The sequence below is a fragment of the Corapipo altera genome, unplaced genomic scaffold (assembly GCF_003945725.1).
Source record: "Corapipo altera isolate COAL_440 unplaced genomic scaffold, ASM394572v1 79, whole genome shotgun sequence".
Taxonomy (NCBI): Eukaryota; Metazoa; Chordata; class Aves; order Passeriformes; family Pipridae; genus Corapipo; species Corapipo altera.
The window spans coordinates 2445156-2457577 of record NW_020884927.1 but is presented as its reverse complement, the minus strand read 5'-3'; the positions used below and the strand labels follow the sequence as shown (position 1 = coordinate 2457577).

General features: G+C 49.5%; 1 protein-coding gene across 4 annotated transcripts in view; it reads left to right on the top strand.

Moving 5' to 3' along the window:
- The window catches only part of RXRG (retinoid X receptor gamma), a 48046-nt gene extending 35927 nt beyond the window's left edge, over window positions 1-12119 (top strand). For all 4 annotated transcript variants that reach the window (XM_027658614.1, XM_027658615.1, XM_027658617.1 and 1 more), the window contains 9 exons: window positions 275-534; window positions 3703-3847; window positions 4531-4710; window positions 7736-7896; window positions 8623-8752; window positions 9486-9618; window positions 10378-10469; window positions 10813-10918; window positions 11668-12119. In XM_027658614.1, coding sequence (XP_027514415.1) covers window positions 275-534; window positions 3703-3847; window positions 4531-4710; window positions 7736-7896; window positions 8623-8752; window positions 9486-9618; window positions 10378-10469; window positions 10813-10918; window positions 11668-11815 — 1355 coding nt within the window. In that variant the 3' untranslated portion in view covers window positions 11816-12119. The remainder of the gene's footprint in view (window positions 1-274; window positions 535-3702; window positions 3848-4530; window positions 4711-7735; window positions 7897-8622; window positions 8753-9485; window positions 9619-10377; window positions 10470-10812; window positions 10919-11667) is intronic.
- The last annotated feature ends 303 nt before the right edge of the window (window positions 12120-12422 follow it).

Sequence of the window (12422 nt, the reverse complement as noted above, 5' to 3'; positions counted from 1 at the left end):
GCGGTGCCTTTTCCAAGTCTGCTGAGACACCAAAGCAATGAAGGAATATTTGGCTGTTAAGCATTGCTTGCAAATTACATTTTGTTGCTGTATGTAACTCTATTTCCCGGGCTGTAACCAACATTTTGTTCTTTTCCCTTTATAGCATAAGGCATGTTTGCATGGCTTTGAACCTTGGCCAGCATCTAAGCTGACACAACCACAGCTGGGCAGCTGATCGCTGTCTGGTCAGCCATACTCATAGTGTATTTAATCTTTCTGCTTCGCCCTGTAGATTCCCCCGTGCATGCCAGCTCCACATCTGTGAGCCTGTCATCGAGCCTTTCCACGGGAAATTCAGTGGACGGGCACCACAACTACCTCGAGCCCCCCGCGAACGCCGCCCGGGCGCTGCCGTCGCCCATGAACGCCATCGGGTCCCCGGTGAACGCGCTGGGCTCCCCCTACAGAGTCATCGCATCCTCCATCGGCTCACACCCCGTCGCTCTGTCCTCAGCCCCGGGCATGAACTTTGTGACACACGCCAGTCCGCAGGTAGGCGGATGTGCACACCTGCTTCCCTGCAGTTCAGTGTTCAGACCGGGTAAAGTTCCAAAACCTGAGAGAGTGGGTTGGCTGGTGGGGAGTCTGGTGTGTTTTGGCCACTCGGGGAAATCAGCTGTAGAGAACAATTTCCAGCATGTGAATCTTTCTGCATAAATCCCCTGGCACAGACACAGAGAAGACACCTGTATATATGTCAAAATACACTACACAATAAGGAGAGAAAGCTAATTTTCAGGTCTGTCCTCACCGTGGGTGCAGTCCAGCTCCCCTCCACTGCATCTATTGCAGGGTACGTCATTACTGTATGTGGAAATAGGATAGCCAAGGGCTGCAGCATGTGAAGCATTCCTCTTCTTCCTGCAAAAGGATATCTGCTTCATTTCATTATTTGGAAAGGAGACAAATTTTTTAGAAAGAGACAAATGTTAATGCTAAATGCCAGCCACCTACTCTGTGTTGCATATAAACTCGGCCTGAAGGAAAATGAAGCACTCCCACCCTTACTGCCTGTGCTGAGGGTGCGTGCTGAGATTTCCCCTCCAGAGGGGAGGGGAACCAGATGTTAGGGCTGGTACCTCCCCAGAGCCAGGGATGGGCTGGGAGCCTCACAGGGTGGCTCTATGGGGCAGAGATGTGCTTCTCCAAGAGCCTGGTACTACTTCCAGCCTGGCTGGGATCAGGGTGGCAGTGTGGAATTTTAATGGAGTGCTGAAATGTTCTGGGAGTCCAGATCTGAGTGAAAATTCTGCCTCTTATCAACAAGACTTTGTGTTTTATTGGTGGGACCTGAAGGTAGGAAGTGCTTAAGAACCTCATGGTTCCTGCTGAAGAAGCAGCAAGGTGATGTTCCCGAGCCCTCTCTGCCCCATATTTGCTGCTGTTCCTCAGTCTGTCTGAAGCTCTTCCTAGTGCCTGGAAGGCTGGGAGAGGATGGTGTGGGGAGGACCTGAAGAGCTCTGAGGGATTATAAGCACAATTTGGTATGTTTGACTTACCTTTCCCCAGCATCCTCAACTCCTGTGTGGGTCTGGGATATCTGCAGCGGGCATGCTGGGCATCCTTCTTCGCCTGGCACCACCCATTGACCTGACAATATTTGTGCCCACAGCATCCAGGGCAGGCATTTTGTGCTTGTGGAAATGGTGGCAGTATTGGCTGCTTGGAAGCCTTTCCTTTGGGGTTGGAGATGCTCTGGGAAGTGGTTTCCCCAGTCTGGGCACTACGCCAGGTTCCCAGATCCGAGGAGAGGGTTTCATTTGTGTTGCCTCTAATGCAAGGAGACAGCTGGGCCTTGGGGATTCAGCAGGGAGGCAGCTAATGGATTTGGGTTCAAGCAGTTGTCCCAGATATCATACATGATTGCACTTAACCTGCAGGAGTCAAGCTCTGAGGACACTGATGGCTAAAACTGCGCTGTGTGTCCCCCTCCTATACATCCTCTCTCCCTTTTATTATCTCAAAGTGCACACAGAGAGAAAGAAAAGATGGTACCCAAGCTCTGAGCAACATTTTAAACCATAAAAAGTTCCTCCTGGCTCAGCATCTTGCCAAAATGATGTTTACAGGGTAAAAAAAGGTGGCTGGACACCTGTGGGGAGGAAAGGGGTTTATTTCTCTTCATTGGACCAGATTTTGAAGTGTAAGGATTTACAGCTGTCAGTGTCTGGTTGGAATCTCTGCTGGGGAGAGTGAACCTCTGTTCCTCTGGGCAATTTTTCCCAGTGCACTTTTATTTTCCAGTGAAACAAAACAACCTGTATCCTAATTTTTCCTGATTAATTTGTATTTTCCATGTTATCAGATCTTTGAAGCTTTGAGAATGAAGGGACAGTGGTGAGGGAAAATGAAAGCAGGCTTCGCCTTTTTATTTTTCTAATGATAAAAAAAATCCCAATGGTACGAACCCTTCTTGTTCTTTACTGAAATTTCCTGTGGAATTTATTATGTTTTTTTGTGGGAAATGGGCAATTTCTTGGAGGAAATGGAGAACTTGCAGCAATATGCATGAAATCTAGTGGCTTAGATATTATGGAGACTGTAATGAAGGCAGTAGCTGGGTCTTCATCCAAAGCCTCTCCCTGCTTCTGCCCTCTTTATGGGAAGAAGAATTTTAGCTGTTAAATTGGGATGAGTGTTAGAAACAAACTCAATGATGAAACAACCACCCCCAGCCCTCACGCTTGACAATGGGAAAGATGATTTGATAATGGGTTCGGAGAGACATTGCTTTGCCCAGACAGCTTTTGACAAGACGTGTTCAATGGCCCTTAATCCTCCCTGCCCTGCCGACAGTGGCTCCAAAGCAAACAGCAATAAAACAAAGCCCTGGGCAACATCAGGCTTTGGTCTCTAATCGAGGTCGGTTTGTAACCTTTAACTTCGCAGCCACGAGCAGCTCCTGGGGATCACGCCTGGGGGCTCTGGGTCCTTTGTCTGCATCTCACTGCTGCTGATTTTTAGATGCTCAGCCCAATCCCCTTTTTTTTTTTTTTCTTTTTTCTTTTTTTTTCTTTTTTAATCTGGCAACCCCAAATTGCTCTGTTTCACAAGCTCTGTGGTAGCATTTGGAAACCCAAGTCCCAGGGAGTGACCAAAAAGCCATGTTTTCATGTGTATGTGCAGATTTGTGTATCGTGAGGCAGGGGAGCTAACCACCTTAAATTTTTTACTTTTTTTTAAACACCATTACATTTTCCCTAGCTGTGCATCAGTGCAAGATTAATTGCAACAAACTGCCTGGCTGCAAAGCTCTTCCTTACTAAGCTGTTACTGCTCAAATCTGCAAGCAGCCAGTGATCAGCATCCTCTAAGGCAACAGGCAGGAGGATCCCACTAGCTTTGTTGCTTGGAGGCTGTAACTGAGCAGCTGAGGCTGCTGCCTGCCCTTTTCCAGCTCTGCTTAGTCCTGGCTTTGGTTACAGCATCAGGCCACGGTGAGAGGCAATATCTGCTACCAGGCAACTGCTCAAACCCCTCCATCTGGATTCACCAGAGGATGTCTGTCTACTCATGGCAGCCCCATGGAGTTGCTGGAGATAAGCTTGTGGGACAAGCTCAGTAGGAGCAGCAAGGGAGGGGTCAGCTCCATTGGGGGATGGCTTCTTTGAGATATGCATCTCAACCCTCTAACCTGTCTTGTGCCTTCTGCTTCTGCAGCTCAATGTCCTGAACAATGTCAGCAACTCAGAGGATGTCAAGCCCTTGCCGGGTCTCCCAGGGATTGGGAACATGAATTATCCATCTACAAGTCCAGGATCCTTAGCCAAACACATCTGTGCCATCTGTGGGGACAGGTCCTCAGGTAGGAGGTGTTCTTTCTTGGAGAAGGCTTTGTGCAGTGAGAACTCCCCTGATGCTCTGAAGTAAGGCTTGTGCAGGAGTGAACAGTGAGGAGGCTCTCTGGGGCCAAACTGGCATTGCAGGATTTGTAGCTGGGTCTGGCTTACCCAAGGCCAGGCTGTCTGTATTGCAGAATAGTTGCCTAAAAGAGAGCAAACCTAAAAGCCATGCTCTTCTCCCTTATCTGTATAATCTCATTTTACATTTTGCCCCTGTTTATCAAAGGTAAATATATCAAATCTCTGTGTTCTCATTTACCTGTGCTTTGTGTTAGCTGACTTTTGGCTGCGTCTGGGCTTTCTCTCCTACCCCAGTGACCTGCAGCCTGGTGTGCATTGCAGACCCCTCCATACCAGTGGGCCCCATTTGCTATCTATGGCTGTTCTGCACTTGCACTGCAGCAAAGATGCTCCACATCATTCCACTGGGATGCAGTCCCTCCTTACAACAGGAAAGCAGTGGTCCTATAGTTTGACTGCTGCTGGTCGTTATTCCTGCTGGGAGCCACTGAAGCCAACTCAGGCCTGTTAAGGTGATACCCAGCAGTCAGTGTTTTTCACTTTTGGGGTTGGTTCAAGCTCCTCCACTGTGGAAGGAAAGGCAAATACCTGCTTGCCCACTGATGGCCTCTCCTTCCTTCCCCAGGGAAGCACTATGGGGTGTACAGCTGTGAGGGCTGCAAAGGCTTCTTCAAGAGGACAATCCGTAAGGACCTGATCTACACTTGCCGGGACAACAAGGACTGTCTCATAGACAAGCGCCAACGCAACCGCTGCCAGTACTGCCGCTATCAGAAGTGCCTCGCCATGGGGATGAAGAGGGAAGGTATGAGGGGGCTGGTGCAAGGAATGGGTGGGCTTGTGGAAATTTTCCTTGCATTCATTAGGGTAAATCTGGCTCTTGGTGGCCCTCCAAGGCCGGTGCATTCCAAAAACCCACATTTGACAGCTTTAGGGTGTTACTGACCTTGTTACATAAAGGAAGTAAGAATCATAGAATTGTTCCAGCTGGAAAAGATTTTTAAGCTCATGTCCAACCATTAACCCAACACTGCAGTGCCCACCACTAAGCCATGTCCCTAAGTGCCACATCTAAACATCGTTTAAGTACCTCCAGAGGTGGTGTCTCAGCCACTTCCCTGAGCAGCCTGTTCCAGTGTTTGACAACCTGTTTCCATGAAGAAATTTTTCCTCATAAGGAAAGAGGGACTAATAAGGGACGAGACTGATGGGAAAGCTATTACACTGTATTTTTCTTCCTACCTAAACACACGTACTGGTGACTATTGAACCTATTAACTGATGTTGACCCAAGTTTTCTTTTAGTTAGTGTCTTTAGTGGGCTGGCTGCCTTGGCCCCTCTAAGCCTTTGCTGTGGACAGCACCTGGCAGTGAGAGGTCCTGCAGCCTACTTGTCTTCACACAGCCTACTGTGTGAAGAGCAGACCTCTATTTTGTTTTTGATTTACTGACTTCATATGTCACCGCCTAATTCTTGTACTAGAAGATAAGGGTGAATGATTTATTTCTATCTCTTATTTTATAGTTCTCTGTCATTTCCACTCAACCTCACCTTTGGAGATGAGCTCTGGAACAGCTCACATCGTGCAGTGTTTTTGTGCTGCAGGAGAGAGCTGTATGGAAAGCAATTCATGGAGCCTCTTCCATATTCCACACACTCACTGCAACCCCCAAAGAAACTGTTTCTGGCGCAAATTACGTAAAAGGTTTAGTTTGGAGCAAGGATCTGACCAGAGGCAATTGGTCTTTGTACTGACTTGAAGGAAGCCTCCAAGAACTGCTGAGGGTGACGTGTCAGCGGTGGGTCCTGTAAGCCCAGCCCTTGGAGTTAATAGCTGAGATCTGGAGAGAATTCCATGAAGGTCTTTGTAAAAGCCACCAAGTGAGTCTCTGCTGCAGGGAAAGGCAATCCCAACTGCATGGCTGTTTATCTGTCCACCTCTGTCCCCTGCAGCTAGCACTCCCTCCTGGGTGGAGCAGGGACTGCTGGGCTGGATTGTCTCCCAAATTATACCAACAGATGCCAGGTTAGGTAGTGAAAACTAGCACAGCACTTAAGCTCATTTTTTCCAAGATAAAATAACTGTGCTGCCTCCAGGGCTGAGCGTTAGCAGGCAGTGTAGCTGTCCATTTTGGAGGCCATGTGTCCCCCTGTGGAACATGCAAGCTGCTCCTTGTGCAGGAGCTTAGACTATGCAGGGCAGAGCCTGGGGAAGTATCTGTAACACTGGACATGAGCTGAACCTCATCTTGTTCCCTGTAGCATCATCAAAGCTGTGCTGCCTCAAGCACTCAGGGCAGTGGGGGACTGTGAAATGCCAAGCTGGAATCAAAAACCTAATCCCAGGCATAGCTCTCCCTTCCAGCTGAGTGCAAAATGGTTCAGAGAACCAGGGTGTCAACGCAACTTCCCTTTGCAGAGAGTGAAAATTTCAACCCCAGGATCTTGATGGATCCCACAGGAGTTTGGCTGCAGCAATCACAGGGGCTTTTTAGGAGCTGCAGAAACTGGGGACAGAATGCAGCTTGAGTTCAGAGGCTGAGTGATGGGACTGGTATTTCCTTGCCATGTTCTTTCTTCCACTAAGATCTGGTGACTTTAGAAGCACTTCCATAGCTTCTTCATATCCATTACTCTAAAGAGGACAAATGCTTCCCCCAGCTGGCTGGCACATACATGTGTCCTGTGTTGCCCTCCCTCACAAGCACCAAACTGGATGTCCCACTGATCCATCTCCTTGGGTGCTGCCAGTACCCCAGCAGCTTGGCAGTGCTGGGAAGCATTCTCCCAGCTGGAACACACACAGGAAAGTGCTGAGCATTGAAAAGCTGTCATGAGTGCTGAGGAACCTCCCATGGTTTGGCCCTTCCCTTAAAGCACCCTAGGATAAGCCAGGATAAGGCAAGGCTGATGCAAGGCACTCTGGGCTCCTACTCACACAGGGGAGTGATGATAGCAGGACCAGTTTTGGGACATTTCTCCCCAGCAATGAGCTAAACCAATATGATTCCTGCTGGTCACTTCTTTTTTTTTTTTTTAAACAGGATTTTCTTATTTCACTCGCGATTTCTCCAATGAAAATGTACATCCAAGACTTCTATTGCACACAAGACTTGGCATAAAACATACACATGTCCTGTAGTGACCTGTCTTACACACGCACAACAGCCCTGGGAGTTAATAGCTGAGATCTGGAGGCAGTTCCATGATTCTGTGCCTTCAGTCAGCAGATATTTTGGAAAATGTATGGAGATAGGAGGAGAGAGAGAAGGTATTGGGGCACTGAGGTGCTTAGGAACTTTCTAGTGGGGAGCATTAGCAGGAGGGGTGGTAGATGGAAAGGTGACACCAGGGCTGGGCCAGGCTGAGTAGGATTTCACTGAGGAATGCAACAGTGTGTGTGGATCTAGCTGGGGGTAAGGGACTGTCTAGCCCTGCTGCTGGATGCTCTGACTGCTGTGGGACTGTTTGGAGCACACTGGGAGCACAGCAAACCTGTGTGTAAGTGCTGGGTCCCTCCTGTCTCCTCCAGCATCCAGTGACAGCTGAGTCCAGGCTGCCACCTGGAGGTATCAACTTCTCTCTCTTCTGGAGCTTCACACCTTGGAAATCACAACCTTTGTAATTTGACCTTTATCAAATCTGGAGGCAGCCTCAAAGTTTTTGGTGCAGGAACAGCCATTTTAATGGTTGTACATCTGAAATATCCATTTATTTTCTGTTCTCCCCCTCCTGTGGGGTTTTCTCATCCCTTCTCCCAGAGGAAAGGGGACCCACTGTGAGCAGGTAAGTGTTGCTGTGGATGTAAAGCCATGTTTCTGTCCCACAGCTGTGCAGGAGGAGAGGCAGAGGAGCAGGGAGCGGAGTGAGAATGAAGCCGAGTCCACGAGCAATGGCAGTGAGGACATGCCTGTGGAGAGGATCCTGGAAGCTGAGCTGGCAGTGGAACCCAAGACAGAGGCATACAGTGACATGACCACAGAGAGCTCGGTAAGGGGCACTAACATCACTTGCAGCTTGAGTTGAGAGACTTTGAGGTGTGATTTGAACAGACAAACCCCATGTGAACAGCCAGCATTTTGCAAGGGGTTTTTGCTTCACATTACCTAAAAATCACCAACAATTTTTCTTTTGAAGCTACTCTGAATGACAACTAGAAAACAGCCTATACATTATTTTCCAAGCATTTTTTTCCCAGTTCCCTTTAATTTCAATGAGTAGATAGGGCAATGGCTGGATGTTGGAGGGTCTGAGCCCTGTGCTGGCTTCCACAGTTGCATGCCCCTGGGCACTGTTTGCCCAAGAGTGGAATGGAGCTGGACACAGCAGGTTTACTGCTGTGGTTTTACTGGTTTCAATAAAGCTGCTGCTCATGCCTGTTCAGAGGCTGCTTGATGCCTTTTAGATATGCCCTGGGGAGCAAGACTGCAGCCTGCCATGCAGGACTTGCTTTGCAAAGAGCAGCAAGCAAACAGAAGAGTCTGGCAACCAGCTGATTTGGCTGGCTGTAGAGGGGATAGTAGTAACAAATATCTCCTCCTCCCAACAGCACACAGCTGAGATTATTGGCAGTTTGATCCTTCTACTTGTGGCTTTGAGTATCGTTAACTCAATCTGATACACTCTGCAGTGCAGATAGCGGTTAGCAGAGATTTTTCATTGACAAATTCTCCTCTTTTCCTCTGTTCTTTTCCTTTTGATGTTGCTCTTAATTAGACAAATGACCCTGTCACAAACATATGCCACGCAGCTGACAAGCAGCTCTTCACACTTGTCGAGTGGGCCAAGCGAATCCCCCACTTCTCTGACCTGACGCTGGAAGACCAAGTCATTCTCCTCCGGGCAGGTAGTGTCTCCACCTGCCTATGGTGGGTACCCCTGTCCCTTCTCTGGCCTCTGTGCCATCCAGCCAGGCTGGGTGGCAAATGTGAAATCCTGAGCTGATCCATTGCTGCCGTCAGAGGGCAAGCAACCCATCCTCAGTCACAGTGAGCAGTTGGTAGAGGTTGTGGATGGGGCAGTGGAAGCTGTTGCTTGTTCCCCTCTCCTGCAAACATGGAGCACTGGGGGAGAGCAAAAAAATGTGTCTGGTTGATGCAGCTCTTGTAACTGCAGAACTTACTATGAGTGAGGCACATTAGTGTGTAATGTGCCAAATGATGTAAAGGGGTTGCTGATGCTAGGAATAGGTTTTTAGGAGGAAAACCCAAGATCTTTTCTGGTTTGTTTGGGTTTTTTTATCTCCCTTTGAGTCTATTTCTGAATCTTCTTGCTGCTGGTACGGATCATAGAATCCTAGAAAATCCTGAATAGGAAGAGATCCACAAGGATCACTGAAGTCCTATTCCTTGCCCTACACAGGACCACATCCCACCATGTGCCCGAGAGCTTTGTCCAAATGCTTCCAAGGGGTTTGCCACCCCTTGCAGTGTTGGCAAGGGTGCAATTGGTACCTGGGGTTCCATCTCTCTGTGAGGCAAATCTGAAGGCAGCAGGGAGAAACCAGCTCTCCTGCTCCACGTGGAGCATGATTTTTTTGGCTGAACTGCCTCATGTGTCCTGCACACCTCCTCTTGCAGGCTGGAATGAGCTGCTCATTGCCTCTTTCTCCCATCGCTCCGTGTCGGTGCAGGACGGCATCCTCCTGGCCACGGGCTTGCACGTGCACCGCAGCAGTGCCCACAGCGCTGGGGTGGGCTCCATCTTCGACAGGTATGTGGCCTGTTTGTCATCCCCTAGCAGTGGTGGCCAGGCTGGCTCTGTCCTCCCCTCTGAAAGGGAAACATCCATGAAGAGAACTAGAGCAAACTGGGGTGATTGGGGGCAGAAGTAGCTTAGAATGAGGAGGGGATGTTTCATGGACTGAAAAAAAGAATGGGGTGAAGGCACGTTGGAAAGGGATTTGCAGCTGCAGAAGCAGATCTCTGGTTAGGTGTGCAGGGGGAGGAATGCTCCTCTCTCAAGAGTTTGCTGTAGCTGTACCTAGATCTAATATTGATCACCAAGAGCTTTTGCTGGCAAAGCCTTAAACCTCAACTTGGTCACGTAACAACTGCACGTGTACTGTCCCTGCCATGCCTGCTCTCTGTCTGGCAGGACTCTAACTTACCACTCTTACACAACTAGTGTATGTAGGGACAGTGTCCATGTTTTGCAGAGTAAAAAGTGGAGAAAACCCATGTGGTTTTCCTCAAGTGAGTGCAAATTGTTCTCCATAGTCCAAACAGAGCACAGAGGCCACATGCTGAGCAAAGTGAGAACAGGAGTGAATTTGACACTCAGGTCCCTGGATGCTGCTGCTGCACATGTAGAACAGCAGAGCGGGACATGGCTGTCCCTCAGAGCTGCCTCTTCCTGCAGAGAGGAATTGGGGAGTATTCCCAGTGCCTGTCCCAGATGCTGTTCAGCCCCCAGCCTTGCTGTCTGTACCCATCTCTTGATTGTGTGCCCACCCATGTCCCCCACATGCAGGGTTTTGACAGAGCTGGTGTCCAAAATGAAGGACATGCAGATGGATAAGTCGGAACTGGGGTGTCTGCGAGCCATTGTCCTGTTTAACCCAGGTAAGTCTGAGGCCCAGGCCAGTGCCAGGTGATGTGCACTCCCTCTGGGCCATGGCAGGTCACAAGCAGGAGGGCTGTGACAGTGAGCATCAGAACTGCACATGGATTTCATAGAATCCTAGAATGGTGTGGGTTGGAAGGGACCTTAAAGATCATCTCATTCCAGCCCCCTCCACAGGCAGGGACACCTTCCACTAGACCAGGATTTATCCCAGTCCCTGGGTACATGATTAAAGAGAGCCCAAGTCCTCTCCCACCCATCCACCCAGTCACTCTGCTGGCAGTGGAAAGGTCCTCTCTGCAGGGATTTCTTCCCCACCTGTATTTTCTCCCTTTCTCCCAGATGCCAAGGGTTTGTCCAGCCCCTCAGAAGTGGAGTCACTGAGGGAGAAGGTCTATGCCACGCTGGAAGCCTACACGAAGCAGAAGTACCCCGAGCAGCCAGGGCGGTGAGTGCCCCCGGGCAAGGCAGGCAGCGCAGGGCAGCACCATACCCACCCTGGAAAGAGGAGGCTGAGGCACGGTGTCTGTGCTAGCTCTGCCTGAGCCTCAGTGCCCTAATCCCGAGCCTTCAGGGTGCTGGCGAGCTGGAATTTTCTTGCTTTCCAATCCAATCCTACCCTCTGCTGGCCGAGCTCTCGAAGCGCCGGCAGCTGGGTCTGTCCCCGCCGCCGCCAGTCAGCGATGCGGCCGCAGCATCCTCTGCGATTTTTGGCTCTCGCTGTCACCACAGAGCGCTGTGAGCCGTGGGGAGAGGGAACGGGCTGCCAGCTGCACCCCCTTCCAGCCGCGCCTCCAAATGGGAGGCAATGACTGGCACTGCTGAGGGGCTGCGCTCCCTCTCGGAGTCTGGGGGTATTTGAAGGCAGGTTTAAATGGCACCGTGGAGATGTAAGTCTTGCAAGATGTTAAGATGTTCAAGTCTTGGAGGGAGAATCTGGATGTATCTTCTTTTTCTTTTTTTTTTTCTCCTTTTTTTTTTTTTAATCAAGTTCTAAAAATGCTATTCTGTTTTGGAAAGATGCATATTCCCTCCACATGTGTGGAAACAAATGCTTACCTTGAAAGCATAGGGGAGTCTAAGACTGAGAACGCCCCAAAGCATTTTTGGGGAGAATTTGGGCTGGCTCAGGCCTGGAAATAGGTGGGAGAGGGTGGCCAGTGCCTCCATCGTGCCTCTGACTCTGTTCACTTACAGGTTTGCCAAACTCCTTCTGCGTCTGCCGGCGCTGCGGTCCATCGGACTGAAGTGCCTGGAGCACCTCTTCTTCTTCAAGCTGATTGGGGACACCCCCATCGACACCTTTCTCATGGAGATGCTGGAGACACCCCTCCAAGTCACTTGAGGGTCTGGCCCCTCTCTGGCCAGCCCCTGTCCCCCCCTGTCCCTGCACAACCTCCTGCCCTCCTTCTCTGAGCCTGTGAGAGCTCCAGAGATGTCCTTCACCCTCCTGTCCTCCTCAGTGGGATTGTTGTGGTTTTGTACAGCTGTAAATCACCCCCTCTAACCCTCCCTGGCCTGTCCAGGGGTGGGTCACAGGTCCTCTGCCCAGCTAACCATTCCCTTGTCCCCCTGTACAGATAATTGCTTTAAATTATTTTTTCATTCTCAATAAAAGTCAACAAAACAAATAAAACAATGTGAGCTGGCAGAGCAGTGCCCTCTTTTGCTGCAGTCAGAGGTCCAGTTGGGATGGGGCTGAAGGACCAAATCAGGGCAGGAATGTTACTGGGGATATAACTCCTTGTGCTGATGGGCACAGTCCTCTGGCCAAGAGAGGACAGGTGTTGATTCTTCTTGCTCCTGCTAAGGAAAGACCTGGAGAAACTTGCTGCTTTTAATGAAAATGTTTCATTCCACCATCTTAAAAAGAAACTCTTTGAATTATTTGAATTTTTAAAGTAATTTTAAAAGTAGTTTTTTAATGTGTTTTTTTGTTGTTGTTTGTTTGT